Source organism: Panthera uncia, assembly GCF_023721935.1.
Source record: "Panthera uncia isolate 11264 chromosome B2 unlocalized genomic scaffold, Puncia_PCG_1.0 HiC_scaffold_24, whole genome shotgun sequence".
Taxonomy (NCBI): Eukaryota; Metazoa; Chordata; class Mammalia; order Carnivora; family Felidae; genus Panthera; species Panthera uncia.
In genome coordinates, this window is record NW_026057580.1 from 58,564,936 (window position 1) to 58,582,576 (window position 17,641).

Consider the following 17,641-nt stretch of genomic DNA (forward strand, 5'->3'; position numbering starts at 1 on the left):
CTGCTGTGTCAAAGGAAAAATCTTGGCCTCTGTCCACGGTTATAAAATATATATAATAAATCATGATATCTGATTAAAGTAATTTATCTTTTCCCTTTTGACTTGTGGCTATTGCTGTCAATCATCACCTCATTTGCTTATTGACATTAACGTAACTGCTAGAGAACCAGGTTACAAGGAAAAAAATCACAGCTGCTAGAATAGTGTTTTAGCAAGAGCTAACATTCTGGTAAGGGTCACTGACATTTTCAGAATGGCTAAAAATGAAAAGTTCTTCTGAAGTATTAATTTAGTATTAAATGTGCTAAACAGGAGGAAACTAGATGCAGCACTGAAGAAATGTGTGATAAATGGCTTTGAAAATGAAAATTACTGTGTCAAGAATAGGTATCCTTTAATACTGTAAAGTAAAAAAATGAAAAATCAAACAATCATTTTTAATTTACGTGGTAGCCAAATGAAATTTTCATTTGGTTTTATAGCTCTTTGGTTAGTATTACTATACTTGTAAATATGAGTTTCCAGTCTTTAGTTAATTCCTGGGAAACACCAAAAATAAAAACACTTCTGCAAAAAAAAAAATCACTTTTTCTTTGCTACATATTGGCTCAAAATTAATCACCCCAACAAGAAAGAAGAATATTAACCATGTAAATGTTTTTTCTATATATTGTATATTTTTAGGGTCTTATTTTAGGGCAGTTTAAATTGAGAGGCTCCTTTAATTATGCTCAGAGTCAGGGACATAGCTTTATCTATTACTAGTCACTGGAAAGATATTTTATCTTACCAAAATGCTAACAAATATTAAAACAATTAAGTTAGCTGACAATACTAATAATAATGGGTCAGTTGTCTTCAAATTTTAATGGATAGTCTACATATTTTCTCTTGTTAACGGAATCCTTGTACACTGTTGGTGGGAATGTAAATTGGTACAGCCATTATGAAAAACAGTACGGAGGTTTCTCAAAAAATTAAAAATAGAACTACCATATGATCCAGCAATCCCACTTCTGGGTATATATCCAAAGAAAATAAAATCAGGATCTCAAAGAGATATCTGCATTCCCACATTAATTTCAGCATCTGTCAACAGATGAATGGATAACAAAAATAGGTGATGTGTGTTTATACACACACACACACACACACACACACTCACACAACACACACATATCGTTTATACTGTGTACACATATAATAACGGAATGAATGGTATTCAGCCTTGGAAAGAAGGAAATACTGCCATTTTCAATAACATGGATGAACCTGGAGAACACTTTGCTGAAACAAACCAGACACAGAAAGACAAATGCTGCATGATCTAATTTTTATGTGGAATCTAACAGTCAAATTCACAGGAGTGTAAGGGTTACCAGGGACTAGGGGAGGGAGAAATGGGGAGATGTTGGTTAAAAGAAAGTTTCAGTTATGCATGATGAATAGCTTCTGGATATCTAATGTACAATGTGACTACAGTAAATAGTACTTACTGTATGCTTGAAATGTGCTTGTCACTACCAAAATAAAAAAAAAAAAAAGCTGTAACTATCTAAAAAGATACATTATTTAGCTTGAATGTGGTAATGACTTCACAATGTATATATAATGTGTATCAAATCATCAAATTGTATACTTTCAACATATACAATTCTTAGTTGCCAAATATACCTCAATAAAAAAGAAAAGTTCAAAATTCTCTTTTGTTATGGCAAAAATTTTTGTTTTTTTCTAAGTCAATAAAATATGGTTCTTCATATTAAAATCTAAATGGTAAAGTGAGAAAGATAAAGGCTGAGAAGAGGTTTGAGAGCGGTGTATAAAATTAGGAGTGTGCAAACCTGAGCTTAGTCACTGATGTGAGAATATCCTAGAACCCGGGTTACAAATTTGCTCCACCAGCCTGCCACTTAAAACGGTTTTTCCATTTTCTATTGGCAAAAAAGAAAAGAATATAAAAGGAAGAATAGTATTTTGTGACACATGAAAATTACATGAAATTAAACCTTCAGTGTCCATAAGCAATGTGGCCACATTCATTTATACATCGTCTATAGTGGCTACCACACCACAGGGGAAGAGGTTAAGTGGCTACAACAGAGACCTACGGTGCTCTCCTTGCTCTGCTCTTCTGCTTGGCTCATTACAAATCCCAGTGATGCAGTTATAACTCTTCGCCTTCTGAATACCACACATCTGGTCCTTCCACAATAGTTACTTATTACCAGTGGATACTCATCATGCCAGAACAAAGAAAGGGAAAGGAAAAAAAGAAACGTGGACTCCAAGTTTCATGTGCTGAAGGCACGGTGCAGTCTGGATAATTCTCTTATCAAATTAGATGGCAAAGCACTGTGTTCAACATGCAGTGACACTGCGGCTGTTCTGGAAGAATACTATACATACGTTGGAATCATCAAGTGGAGTACTCATCACAGTGGCCAGAAAAATTAGAAAACTTAAAGCAAGGTATCTCATTTCATTACAGAATTTCTTTATAAAAATAAAAACATGAAAATACAGCCGCAGCCAAAACAAGCTTCTGAGCGGTTCACTTGTTAGCCAAGCAAGGAGAGCCATTTACCAATGGTGAGTTAATTAAAATGTTTTTGATTCATCAACTAAAGTAAAGTGTCCAAAGTAAACTTGCTTAGACTATTTAATTAGCCTTTTGGCAACAACAGTCGCTCAAAGGGTGGAGAACATTGGGAACAACATCAACAGTCAATAAAAAACAAAAACAAAACAAAACAAAAAAACAAGGCAAATGATTCTGAGTAGTTTTCCTTGGCTCTTGATGAGTCAACAGATGTTACTGCTACTGTCTGGTTATTGTGGTTTATTTGATAAGTCAATGCTGAGGCTGAAGTGATTGAAGAGTTAGTTTCTATGAATAGTCTGTGTGCAACAACTATAGGTAAGAGTGTTTTCTAAGAAGTTAAGAAAACGTGACTTTGGTACAAGCTGAAGTAGAATCTGCTAAGATGTGTTACATCTGGTGGTAAGAATGTGTGGAGCAAAAAAAGGCTTAGGTGGTCAAATTTACAAAACTTGTGAAGATGCAAAGTATTAAAACCCTATGGTTATTCACTGTACTATATACAGCAGGTTTTTGTGGAATATGGTTGACTTTCATCTTGTGTTAATGAACTAGTGCTCTCAACATTGAACTTCATGTAACCGGCATCAGTTGTTATCTTTTGTCAGCTATGGAAGGTGACATCCCGATTTGTTCTACCAGTTGGCTTAGCAGCAGTAGTTTTATTGTGAGTTTCTGAGTTCAGAACTGACACTGCAATTTTTCTGGACCAAAAGAAAACACCCTCAACTACTGTTACGGAACACTGAATGGCTTTGGAATCTAGCTTTGGTTGCAGACTTGATGATGTTCTGTAATGAATTCAACCAAAAATTGAGACAGTGCAAAACAATGGGAACAGTTATCCCCACTGTCTGTAGGATTCAGGAAAAGGCTCCTCCAGATTCAGAGTGTTCTAGAGTAGTGCTTTTCAAAGAGTGCCCTCAGACCAGCAGCATCAGCATCGACTGATTACTCATTAAAATGCAAATTCTACTGAATCAGAAGCTCTGGAGGTGGAGACAGCAAAACAATGTTCATGCAGGAAACATACACTAGAGTAATTTTGATGACAACTAACATGATTTGAATCACAAAGTAACACCCAGGAGCTTTATATATCCCTGTGCTCTCAAGAGGGAAGACAAGAAGCAGTATTTCCATTGTCGCACAAATCTGCAGCAGATACATTTTCTGCTCAAACCACAGGTCCGGCAGTGTTTTTTGGACCCTGATGCAAATGTAAAGGAAATTTCCATTTTTCAAAATCCATTCAATTGTGCAATTCAGGAGCTTCCACGTAACCCTCAATTGGAAGGCAGCTATGCTCACCACTATACCACCAACGCTGTAACCCTCAATTGGAAGGGATTAATCTGCAAGGCTCTAGCAGGCTAAAAGGAAAAGACCAAGGGAGGAAAGAATCTAATAGAATTCTACCAATGCCTTCCAAGTGATAAATATGCTCCGGAAAATACTCTCATGGATTAACATATGTACTTGGCAATTCTTATCTGTCTGAAAAGATATTTTCAAAGACAAAATATGTAAAATCTTACTAGAGATCAACATTAACAGATGAATACTTACAATCAATTCTGATGATAGGAAATAGTAACTTTGAATCCCAATCGAGTGAAATATTATCCTCCCCATGAGTATTCCATTCTTCTTTAGTAGAACCGTATAACAAAAAAATTGTTTTCCATTACTATGTTTTGAATTCTGTCAATAAAAATTTTGTGGAAATTCATTCTCTCTCTCATTATATAATACCTACATAATAATCTCAATTTTGCCTCTTAGTCCATTACAGAAAATGTTTGCTGACCTCTGCTCCGGAATCAGAAGTCACCCTGCACACTTAAAACACAGGTTAAACGCACTGCCTAGGTGTGTAAAAGCCAGATGTCCAAGGTGTGTAAAATGGCTCTGCCACCAGCAGGTATGTGGACAGGAGGAAGTTCTTCAATCTTTCTTTGCCTCAGTTTCCTCAACTGTAACCGGAAGCAAGCAACAGTATCTATCTTACAGGGTTGTTGTGAAGATTAAGTGACTCAGGGAATACAAAGCCTACCAAAGAGGGTCTGGCCAAAGTAAGCATCAACTCAATGTCGGTTGCTAATTTACGATAAAAGTACCACCTCACCCAGTTGGTAGTCAAATTATAAATCTCATCCTCCTAAAAGTTCCACCAGATAAAACATCTAAAATGTTTATATACATTTGTGAGTGGAAAGAAAATACAAGTGCATGAAGGTAATGTGTAGGATAACCCAGCCCTCTCCCAACTGGCCCTTGCTTCTGCCATGAAAACAGAAGATAGGGTGGGTCCTGCCCCATGACAGAAATCTTCATATAGATGGTTTCTTATATGGAAGAGACTGTACTGCTATTTTAATATTTCAAATGTCACAGTATTGCATTCTTTATATTCTAGAAAAGAGTAAGCATAGTACTAGTTTATAACATTTACATTAAAAATTGTTCTTAATGTTTTATTCATTTTTTGGGAGCCTAAGTGGGGGATGGGACAAAGAGAGAGGGAATAGAGGGTCCAAAGCAGACTCCATGCTGACAGCAGCGAGCTCGATGTGGGGCTCGAACTCACAAACCACGAGATCATGACCTGAGCCAAAGTCTGATGCTCAACTGACTGAGCCACCCAGGAGCCCCTATAGCCTTTACGTTTTTAAGGTTTGACATATTATATGGCTTAGCTCAATAATATATTCTTACTCATTCAATAAATATTTATTGACTGCCTAATATTTGTCATATACATAAATTCACTAGCTTATGCACTTTGGGGGAAAAATGCTTTCATATATGTAGTTTTGAGAATGCCCTCAAAAACTGCCCAGAGATATATATTAAGCATGCTAATTTTTTAACTAAGTGTGCTTCTTCTTAAATGGCTACAAGAAATTCTAGAGTAATGATGTCCAATATGATAACCACTAGCCTCAGGTGACTACTGAACACCTGAAATGTGGCTAGCACAACTGAGGTATGGAATTTTTAATTACACTTAACTACAATTAAATAAAACAGCCATATATGGCTAGTGGCTGCCAGATAGGACAGTAGAGTTCTACAGGATTATTCTGGGATGTGCAGATGTTGGAATTTAGCAGTCTGTCCTATGTGGGAAAGTAAATTTGGTTATACTACACACAATATTAGTTTGCTACTCAAAACAGCCCTGTCTTTTCATGCCACAAAATATTTTGTTTACTTTCTTAGCAACAGAACTAAACCAACTCACTATTTTAACAAAACAATGTTTGTTTTTCCTCCACTGTAACTGATTTCTAATGATTTAAGGTGCTGGGACACAGAAAAAAATAGATATAATCCACGTATATTTCAGAAGTCTTAAGCCTCTCCCTCAGGCAAATTTTTAAGGCATCTGCTAATAGTTGGAAAGTTATTTTGTTTAGTAGTTTACCTCTTGTTCTTGATTACGCCCACATTTCTATACTGGTATTATCCAGTAGTAAAATAAATAAGTCAGAAGAAAAATGGAAAAACTAAAACCGTCAAATTGAAGAGTTAATGTATCAGCTTAAAAAATAATTACAACATGAAAAAATAAGACTCTTCCTCCAACTAACTCTGAAAATTCTGTATACATCAAACAAAACACTGGCCAGGTCATAAGGCTTATTATAATAAGACATCTTTACATGAGGGTGTGAAAAATTAATTTTATTTTTAAACATCATGATACTTTCTGGCTCAACGTGTTCCTTTAAAAATAAGTTAAAAGGTTTCCATATTACTCTTTTATTACACATGTAATTACTGACTAAAGAATAATATTACTGATGAACATAAGGTAAAAATAATGTGACCCACTCACATATTCTTGAAGAAAAGCGTTTACAATATTTTATGAAAACACTTCTTTACATTTTTACTTGATTTAATGGACAATTTCATATCTTTCTTTAAAATCTACAAATGCCTTAATGGAGCAGCAAGACATTCCCACCATTATAAAACTAAACAAAACCAACGCCAAAATAAAACCCTACGAAAGCACATGGATTTTATTATAGAACATATATGAAGTCACTGCGTAAAGCTCTTTTTTATGAATACATTTGGAAAGCTCACATTGAGTTCCAGCACAGCTCTGTTATCAATCTGTGAACAGAAGGACACATCAAGCAAGCAAAGATCTTTACAAGATTCCAGAAGTTTTCTTAAAGATGCTGGACTTACCATTCTTGTTCCTGTTAAAATAAAACAAAACACCTTAAGTATCATATTTATATAATGTCCGGATAAAGAACCCCTTTATTATTTATTATTTAAAATGCATTTAAGGTAAACTGCCTTTTAAAAATTAAAAGCATTTCTTTAAACAAAAGACATATTGAAATAGCCTTGTAAAAAAAATACAAACTGAATTGTTCCATCCAATTTGGCATCTAGGACCTGGATTTTGTCAATAGTCTACTCACTATCTTCATTCCTACCTCCTGGCCATTCCAATCAGCTCCTCCAGACTTTTCCTATTTCTGTCACCCAAGTTCAAAACTGTCTACACATCTCGTTTTCCTCAACCCATGGGTCAAATCATACAGCAATACTTACAGTGATTCAACCTCATATTCCATGCAGTGCAATTACTGAGCAACTACCACTGCAGAAACTTCTGTTTCAGGCACTGGAGATACAAAGATGAATAAGACATGTGTCTGCCCTAAGGAACTCCTTGACCAGAGTTGAAAACAAATAGTTACAATACAACTCGATAAGTGGTGGGTATAAAATGGCATTATCGGAAGTCACATAATGGCTGAGCAGTATTCCATTTAGCCCACGTTAAATCTGAAGAGACTACTGGCTATTCAGATAGAAGCCACATTATATACGTTATGAAAAGCACCTGCTTAAAGTCAGCACTCAATAAATAATATCATTAGGCTTGAAGATATCATCTATTGTAAAACACGCATGCATGCTTTAACTGTGGGTTTTCTAGGGAGGAAAAAAAAATCACTGTCATATCACATAAACACATCTAATATGATGGAACTGAAGTTTCTGAGACGTTAACCTATGCCTTTTCCCCTGAGAAATCCTTTCTGCTCCCCTCCTTGCCGTGGGCTCCAGAAGCGGTATACTGCTACCTTGACTGCGGCTAGCCCCGTGCCAAACCCATACAGATTCTCCTGGGAATCAGGAGAACTGGAACTCACTAAAGCCTTCAGTGTCCATAGATCCCTTGAACTAAAGACACGAAAAACTGGGTTGGGACTGTTGTATCATATAGCTACATGTACATAGGAAGACAGAGATGGCCAGCATGACAAGAAAAGAGTAAGGCAAAAACAAAGGGAAAAGCAGATGTAAAAGTTATTGGTGAGTGTACAAGGGCAGTGGAGGTGGGGCAGGCGCCTGAGCATGAAGGACAGGAAAAGGCAGAAAAAAGAGAAAACAACGTTCTTGCCTTTTGATAGTTTTCCAGTCTCTGCTGAGGTCTGACCATAACTCCTACCTATGGATCCCAGAGAGACACCTGTACCTTCACAATAATGTTCCTTCTCTTATGTGGAAGTTAGTGTGAGTGGGCTTCTGTTGTACAAGATAAGAGAACCTCAGCTGGGACACTTGCCTATGTGGTCGGTGTTCTTCACCTAGGGTTGTGACTGTTTTCTATTTGCCAGACTTGGTCATTAGCATCTGAGTTTCCTAGTAAGTTAGAAATTCCTAAAAGCCTAAGAGAATAGAATGTCAGGGAAGGAAGTTGGAAGACTGAAAATTTAACAAGGCTAAGGTGTCCTGTCTTATGCTTCCAGAGGACTGTGTGCTTTTGTTTTCTTATCCACCTAGAACACAACTATGTTCTCAGTCAGTTTGCTCCCTCAGGGCAGGGGCCACATCTGTCTATCTGACCTATCTCCAGTGTTGGAAACAATGCCTGACACAGTGTATGCTCAGTAAGTGTGTAATAAATGAAAGAATGAAGGGATGGTGTTTAATTTCACAATACCATTACCCTGGTTTGGACCCGTATTAGATGGATTACCATAGCTAATCTCCCCGATTTTGATTTCCTTGCTCTCCCAATTCACCTATCACTTGTTTCTAGATTAATATCCCTAACACAGCTCTAAATATATCACTCATGCTCCAAATTAAAACCCAGTAATAGCTCTTCCTTGTTTAATTTTGTGCAGATTCCTCATCCTTGTGTTCAAAACTCTCCATGAAAGCCTGCATTATACTAATGTTCTAAGTCAAATTAGATTGCCAATTCTCTGAAGGTATTCTGTATTTTTAACTCCTATGCTTTTGTTTCATGCTCTTCATTCTGCTTAAAATGCTCTCCTCCTATTTTCTATTCCCTTTTCAAGGATACCTTTCAAATACCTATTAACCTTAAAAAAAAATTTTTTTTTAATTTGAGAGAGACAGCATGCACGAGCAGGGGAGAGGGGCAGAGGGAGAGAGAGACAAAGAGAGAGAGAATCCTAAGCAGGCTTCAGGCTCAGCACAGACACAAACACAAGGCTCAATCCCACCACCCTGGTATCATGACCTGAACTGAAATCAAGAGCCGGACGCTCAACTGACTGAGCCACCCAGGTGCCCCCTATTAACCTTTTCAAGTAAACTTTTTCATATTTCTTTAATCATATATACTCTCTTTTCTTTGAGCCCCCAAATGAACTTGCTTCTGGCTTGCATTAAAGTTACTTATAATTGTTTTACTGGGGTTTTTTTTTTGGGGGGGGGCAGGTCATAAACTCTCTGAAGGTAGGGACTATATGTTACTCAGCTTTGTACTGGTCAGTAAGCATTTTCAGTAGGAAGAAGGTATGCCACTTAACATTTGCCAGACCAATTAACATTTCATTAATTTGTGATTAACCAATCACAAAATGACAAAATAATGACTATAAGCTTGGTTTAACTAAGAATCTTTTTTTCAAAATGGATTCAAACACTTAAGGAAACCATAAACAACAATAAAAATGAAATTTTAGCATAGTGGTTTAGGAGCATAGATTCTGATTCAAATTCAGATTCCTGTGGCACCTGGGTGGCTCAGTTGGTTAAGCATCCACCTCTTGGTTTCGGCTCAGGTCATGGTCTTGTGGTTTCATGAGTTCGAGCCCCACATCAGGCTCTGTGCTGCCAGCACGAGCTTGCTTGGGATTCTCTCTTTCTCCTTCTCTCTCTGCCCCTCCCCCATTCACGCTGCCTCTCTTTCAAATAAACAAACTTTAAAAAATTGTAAAAAAAAAAATTCAGATTCCTCATTAGACATGAGACTCTGGCAAATCACGTAACTTCTTTCAGCCTGTTTCCACTTCTGTGGCTATAATAACAGCTATCTCAAACACTGTGAGGGTTAAATCGGTTAGTATATGCTCGGAACAATATAAAGCGTACAGTCCCATTGCTGTTAACATTATTTTACTTTGTTCTTTATATTTGAAATAAGATGTTCTAATATATTTGCATGATGGTCCTCTTCCTATAATTTATTTTGCCATAATAATACTTCCTTGCTCTCTATTTTTTTTTAGGATAGTTGACACACAATGTTATATTAGTTTTAGATATACAAGGTAGTGATTCAACAGGTTTATACATTATGCTATGTTCACAAGTGTAGCTACCATCTGTTACCATGCAATGCTACTACAATATCGCTGGCTATATTCCATATGCTGTGTCTTCTTTTCCCAGGACTTATTCATTCCATAACTGGAAGCCTGTATCTCCCACTCCTCCTCACACATCTTGCCCATCCCTCCACCCCCCTTTCCTCTGGCAACCATCAGTTTGTTCTCTATATTTATAGATTTGATTCTTTTTGTTTATTCATTTGTTGCTTTTTTTCCTAAAGATTCCACTTACAAGTGAAATCATGTATTATTTATCTTTCTCAGTGTGACTTATTTCACTTAACAAAATGCCCTCCATGTTATCACAATCCCATCCTTTTTTATGGCCATGTAATATTTCACTGCATACCTATATACCACATTTTCCTTATCCATTTTTTATTGATAGACACTTAGGCTGACTTCGTATCTTGGCTACTGTAAATAATACTCCAACAAACGTAAGGGTGCATATACCTTTTTGAATTTGTGTTGTTTGTTTTGAGTAAATACCCAATAGTGGAATTACTAGAACATACGGTAATTCTATTTTTAATTTTTTGAAGTACCTCCATTCTGTTCTCCATAGTGGCTGTACCAGTTACATGCCCATCTACAGTGCACAAGGGTTCCTTTATCTCCACATCCTCACCAACATATATTTCTTATGTTTTTGATTTTAGCCATTCTAGTAAGTGTAAGGGTGATATCTCACTGTGGTTTTGATTTGCAGTTCCCTGATGAATAGTGATGTTGAACATCTTTTCATGTGTCTGTTCACCATCTGTGTGTCATCTCTGGAGAAATATCTATTCAGATCCTCTACCCATTCTTTTATCGCATTGTTTTTTCATATTGAGTTTTTAAGTTCTTTATATATTTAGGATATTAACCCCTTATCAGATATATCATTTGCAAATATCGTCTCCCCTTCAGTAGGTTGTGTTTTTGCTTTGTTCATGGTGCATTTTTTTTTTTATTTTGACGTAGTCCCAGTAGTTTCTTTTTGCTTTTGTTTCCCTTGCCTTAGGAGACATATCTAGAAAAAAGTTGCTACAGCTGATGTTAGAGTAATGACTGCCTGTGGTCTCTTCTAAAATTTTTGTGATTTCAGGTTTCACATTTAGGTGTTTAATCCATTTAAGTTTATTTTGCGGTAGGGTATTAAAAGGTAGTCCAGTTTTATTCTTCTACACATAGCTATCCAGTTTTCCTAGCACCATCTACTGAAGAGATTGTCTTTTCCCCATTATATAATCTTGCCTCCTTTATTTCTGGGCTCTCTATTCTGATCAATCGATCTATGTGTCTATTTTTATACCAGTACCATATTATTTTGATTACTACAGCTTTGTAGTATATCTTGAAATCTGGGATTGTGATACCTCAAGACTTTGTTCTTTCTCAAGACTGCTTTAGCTATTTGAGGTTTTTTGTGATTCCATAAAAATTTTAGTACTGTTGGTTCTAGTTTTGTGAAAAATGCTGTTTGTATTTTGATAAGGATTACACTGAATCTGAAGATTGATTGGGGAAATATTTGGGACACTTTAACAATCCTAATTCTTCCAATTCATGAGCATGGAATATCTTTCCATTTGTTTGAATCATCTTCAATTTCTTTCATCAGTGCTTTATAGTTTTCAAGAACAGTTCTTTCCCCATTTTGGTTAAGTTTATTCATAGGTGTTTTATTCTTTTTCGTGCAACTGTAAATGGTGTTGTTTTCTCTTTTTTTTTTTTTTTGCTACTTCATTATTGGTGTATAGAAATGCTACTGATTTCTGGATACTAATCTTATATCCTGTAGCTTTACTGAATTCATGTCTTCTAGCAGTTTTTTTTTTTTTTTTTTTTTTTGTGGAATCTTTAGGACTTTCCATGTATCGTAACCAGTCATCTGCAAATAGTGAGAGTTTGACTTCTTTATCAATATGGATGACTGTTATTTCTTTTTCTTGTCTGACTGCTATGCCTAGGACTTCCAGTACTATCTTGAATAAACACAGTGAGAGTGGACACCCTTGTCTTATTCCCAATCTTAGAGGAAAAGCTCTCAGTTTTTCACTGCTGAGTGTGATGTTAACTGTGGGTTGTTCATACATGGCCTTTATTACATTGAGGTATGCTGTCCACTTTATTATTACTATTATGTTGAGGTAAGTTCATTCTACTTTGTTGAGTTTTTTTTTTATCATGAATGGATGCTGAATTTTATCAAATGCTTTTTCTGCATCTACTGAGATGATCATATGATTTTTATCCTTCATTTTGTTGATATGGTGTATCACACTGATTGATTTGCAAATACTGAACCATCCTTGCACCCCTGGAATAAATTCCACTTGGTCATGGTGAATGATCTTTTTAATGTATTGTTGTATGAGGTTTGTAATATTTTGGCCCATAGTTTTCATTTTTTGTGGTCTGTTTGTCTGGTTTTGGTATCAGGGTAATGCTGGCCTCATAGAATATATTTGGAAACCTTCCTACCTCCTCTATTTTTGGAATAGATAAAGGTGAATAGGTACTAACTCTATTTATTTATTTAATTTATTTTATTTATTTAACATTTATTTTTGAGAAAGAGAGAGAGAGAGAGAGACAGCACATGAGCAGGGGAGGGGCAGAGAGAGAGAGGGAGACACAGAATCTGAAGCCGGTTCCAGGCTCTGAGCTGTCAGCACAGAGCCTGATGTGGGGCTCGAACTCACAAACCGCGAGATCATGACCTGAGCTAAAGTTGGATGCTTAACCAACTGAGCCACCCAGGTAAACCAGTGTTCTCTTCTTTAAATGTTTGTAGTATTCAGCTGTAAATCACCTGGTTCTGAACTTTCATTTTTGGTACTTTTTTGATTACCAATTCAATTTCATTATTTGTAATCAGCGTATTCAGATTTTCTATTTTTTCCTAGGTCAGTTTTGGAAGATTGAATGTTTCTAGTAATTTATCCATTTCTCCTAGGTTGTCCAGTTTGTTGGCATGTAAATTTTCACATTATTCTCTTATAATTCTTTGTATTCTGTTGTGTCAGTTTGTTACTTCTCTCTTATTTCTGATTTGAGTCCTTTCTCTTTTATTTTTGATGACTCCAGCTATGGGTTTGATTTATTTATCTCTTCAAAGAATCAGCTTTCAGTTTCATTGATTTTTTTTTCTATTGCTTTTTGCTTTAGTCTCTATATCATTTATTTCTGCTCTGATCTTTATTATTTCCTTTCTTCTATTCACCTTGGATTTTGTTTGTTCTTTTTCTAGTTCCTTTAGGTGTAGACTGTTTATTTGAGCTTTTTATTGTTTCTTGATGTAGACCTATATCACTGCATAATTCCCTTAGAACTGCTTTTGCCGTGTCCCAAAGATTTTGGACCATTATGTTTTCATTTCCATTTGTCTCCATTAATTTTGTTCATTTGTTTGATTTCTTCATTGACCCCTTCATTGCTTGTTCATTATCATGTTGTTTAGTCTCCAGGTTTTTGTGTCTTTTCTATTTTTTTCTTGTGATTTATTTCTAGTTTCATACTGTTGTAATCAGAAAAGACACATGGTATGACTTCAATCTTCTCAAATTTATTGAGGCTTGTTTTGTGGCCTAATACATGATCTATTCGGGAGAATGTCCCATGCACAATAAAAAAGAATGTGTATTCTGTTGTTTTCAGATGGAATGTTCTCTATATATCTGTTATTTCCCTCTAGTCCAATGTGTCATTCAAAAACATTATTTCCTTGTTGATTTTCTACCTGGATGATTTATCCACTGATGTTAAGTAAAATGTTAAAGTCCACTACTATTACTGTATTATCATCAATTTCTCTCTTTATGTCCATTAATATTTGCTCTTTGTAGGTATGTGCTCCAGTGCTGGGTGCACAGATACTTATAACTGTTACACCCTCTTATTGGATTGATCCCTTTATCATTATGCAATGCTTTGTCTCTTGTTATAGTCTTTGTTTTAAAATCTATTTTGTCTGATATAAGTATTGTTACTTTGTTTTTTTTTTGTTTTGTTTTTTTGTTTTTCCACTTCCATTTGCATGGTATTTCTCCATCCATTCACTTTCAGTGTATGTATCTTTAGGTCTGAGGTGAGTCTCCTATAGTCAGTATAAAGATGAGTCTTGCTTTTTGTTTTTTTTAATCCATTCTGCCACCCTATGTCTTTTGATTGGAGCATTTTGGCCATTTACATTTAAGTAATTGTTGATAGGTATGTACTTACTGCCATTTTATTATTTGTTTTCTAGTTGTTTATGTAGTTCTCTCCTGTTCCTTCCTTCCTTCTCTTGCTCTCTTTCCTTATGAGTGATGAGTTTCTATAGTGTTATGTTTGGCTTTCTTTCTCCTTATTTTTTGTGTACCTCATGAGGTTCAAATACAGCATCCTAAGTATACAGCAGTCTATATTACTTTGATGAACTTCAAAGGCATTCTAAAAACAAAAAAGAAAAAAATAAAACCTTCTTTTCCTTTTTCCCCTTCATGTTTTATGAATATGTGGTCCTATTTTACATCTTTTTACTTATAATTTTTTTATGTCTAATTATGGCCATTTCCTTTAGGACTTACAGAAGTCTCTTTAACATTTCTTCTAAGTCTGGCTTAGTGGTGACAAACTCCTTTAGTTTTTGTTTGGGAAACTCTCTCTCCTTCAAGTCTGAATGACACCCTTGATGAGTAGATTATTCTTGGTTGTAGGTGTTTTCCTTGCAGCATTTTGAATGTATCGTGTCATTCCCTTCTGGCCTGCAAAGTTTCTGCTGAAGAATCAGCTGATAATCTTACAGGTTTTTCCTTGTAGGTAACTTTTTGTTTCTCTCTTGCTTTTAAGATTCTATCTTTAACCTTTAAAACTTTACTTATTACATGTTGTAGTGTGGACCTCCTTGGGTTCATCTTGTTTGGAACTCTCTTCTTTGATGTGGATGTCTGATTCTTTCCCTACATTAGGGAAGTTTTCAGCTACCGTTTCTTTAAATAAGTTTTTCACCCCTTTCTCTTCTTCTTATGGGACTCCCGAATGTGAATGTTTGTTTGCTTGATGTTATCCAAGGGTTCTCTTAATCTATCTTCATTTTTAAAAAGTCTTTTCTCTTTTTGATGTTCATCTTGGGTGCTTTCCATTACCCTGTCTTCCAGATCTCTTCTGCATCTGCTAATCTGTTGATTCCCTCTAGTGTGTTTTTTACTTCAGTTATTGTATTCTTCAACTCTGATCAGTTCTTGCTTATATTTTCTATCTCTTTACTGAAGGTGTCACTGGGTTCTTCCACTGTTTTCTCCAACCTGGTATTTTAATGACCACTACTTTAGATTCTTCTCAGGCATGCTGTTTATTTTTATTTCACTTAGTCCTTCTCTTGTTCTTCCTTTTGAAGCATATTCCTCTGTCTCTTCATTTTGCTTGACTTTCTGCATTTATTTCTATGGATTAGGAGGTGCAGCTAATTCTCCTGAACTTGAAGGAATGGTCTTGTGTTTGGTCATCCCCTATGTAGACTATATGCTTGGTGACTTTTGCTGGCTGGCAAGCTGGACCTGTGGCTGGCATGGGTTAGGGGAACCTGGTACTTTCCACATAGTGAGTCCCTTGTCAGGACAGCTAAAACTGAAGCAGATTCAGGTCAGGATGTCCCAGGGTTCTGTGTGTGGAGAGCACACTAGCAGGACAACTGAAGCTGAAATGGGTGCAAGTCAGAGTGTCCCAGGGTGCTCTGTGCAGGGGGTACCTTGGCGGAATGGCTGGAGCTGATGCGATGTGCAGGCCAGGAGATCCCTGAGCTCTCTAGGCAGAAGGTACCCTAGCAGGAGAGTTGAAACTAAAGTGGGTCCAAGCTGGGGGGACAAGGGGCTCTCCACACAGAGGCACCTTGGAAAGACAGCTGAAGCAGAAATGGATATAAACTTGGGTGTTTCTGGAATTTCCACACAGAGGGTGCCCTGAATAATGGCTGTAGCTGGTGTGGGGTATAGGTTGGGAGGTCCTGGGGTGTTCCATGCAGGGGTCATCTTGGCAGGACAACTAAAGCAAAGATGTGGTCCCTGGGCTCTCCACACACAACATGCCCTGGTAGGACAGCTGAAACTGAATTGGGAGCAAGTCAGGTTGTCCAATGGAGGCGCCCTGGCTGGGTGGATGGAGCTGAGGTTGGCATGGGTGGAAGTGTTCTGGGGTGCTCCACACAGGTGTGCCCTGGCAGGATGGCTGGAGCTGAAGCAGATGTCAGCCAAAGATGGTGAAGCACTCTGCACTGTGGGTGCCCTAGCAAGTCAATGGAAGCACAAGTGGTGTGCGCCTGGAGTGTTCTGGGATGTCTGCACCTGTGTCACCTTGATGTGAAGACTGGGGCTGGAGTGAGCACTAACCAGGGGTGTCCTGGTGTGTACGACTTTGTGGCTGCCTAGGTAGGACAGCTGGGGCTGGTGTGGGCTAAGGGCTCAGGGTTCACTGAGGCAGGAGGCCAGTTAGGGTGCCAGACTGTGCACTGGTCTGTGCTTTCAAGGTGGAGGGAGAGTGCAGACCATGTACATAAGCTCCTCCCACCCAGAGAGCATTCTAGCAGCTCTCCCCACTGTTTGGTGGAGTTCTAGAGTTGACTCTTTTATATGCTAGTTGCTCTTTTAAACCATGGCTTTTAGAGAAAGGTGATGATGATGATGATGATGATGATGATGATAGAAAAATAAAAGAAAAAAAGGGATAAAAGGGGAAAAAAAAAGGAAAACAAAAAACGAAACAAGACAAAACCAAAACCACACGCACAAAAAAATCCAGTTTATTTTCTATGCCCCAGTGTCACTGCCCCCAAAGCTGGCATGGGCTGTGGACTCTGGTCTTGCTGAGGTTACAGGTGCACTCTGATGACTGGACCTGCTGGTGTCTAGATCCTGGTGGGGTCTAGGCTTTTAAGGTGGGGTGGGAACACAAACTGTGTTGTCCTCCAGTCCCTTTGACCTGGAGAGTGACCCACAGTCCCTCTGCAATTTGGTAGAGTTCTACTGTTGTCTCTTTTATGTGTTAGTTGCTCTTCTCCACTGAGGCTTTTATCCTGTGCCCAAGGACAGAGATCTGTTCCTGGTCCCTCAGTACTATCCCCCCCTCACTCCCCCCTCCAACTGCTGTTGGCCTTGTCAGAGGTGGAGGTTCCCTTTGTTACTGTGTCTCAGTTTTTCTTGCTGTTCTCTTGCCATTCTATGGTTTTGCAGAAGCTGTTTAGTCAGCCCTCAGTTCTCTCAGGAGGAACTGCTCTATAAGCAGGTATAAACTGCTGTGTTCCGTGGAGCTGAGTTCAGAGTCTTCCTATGTTGCCATGTCGGACTGGAACTCTCCATATTTCCTTGCTCTTGCTTGGGAAAGTTACAAATGTTTTCAAAAAGAAGCCATTATACTTCTTCCCTATTTGTCTTTCATGTCTCTG

General features: G+C 37.4%; 1 protein-coding gene across 1 annotated transcript in view; it reads right to left on the minus strand.

Annotated features, from left to right (window-relative positions):
* Positions 1 to 2,832: 2,832 nt before the first annotated feature.
* FBXL4 (F-box and leucine rich repeat protein 4) overlaps positions 2,833 to 17,641 on the minus strand; it is an 83,921-nt gene continuing 69,112 nt past the window's right edge. Inside the window, exon 9 of the mRNA XM_049654030.1 lies at positions 2,833 to 6,822. Within this exon, the coding sequence (XP_049509987.1) occupies positions 6,659 to 6,822 (164 nt within the window). The 3' untranslated portion in view covers positions 2,833 to 6,658. The remainder of the gene's footprint in view (positions 6,823 to 17,641) is intronic.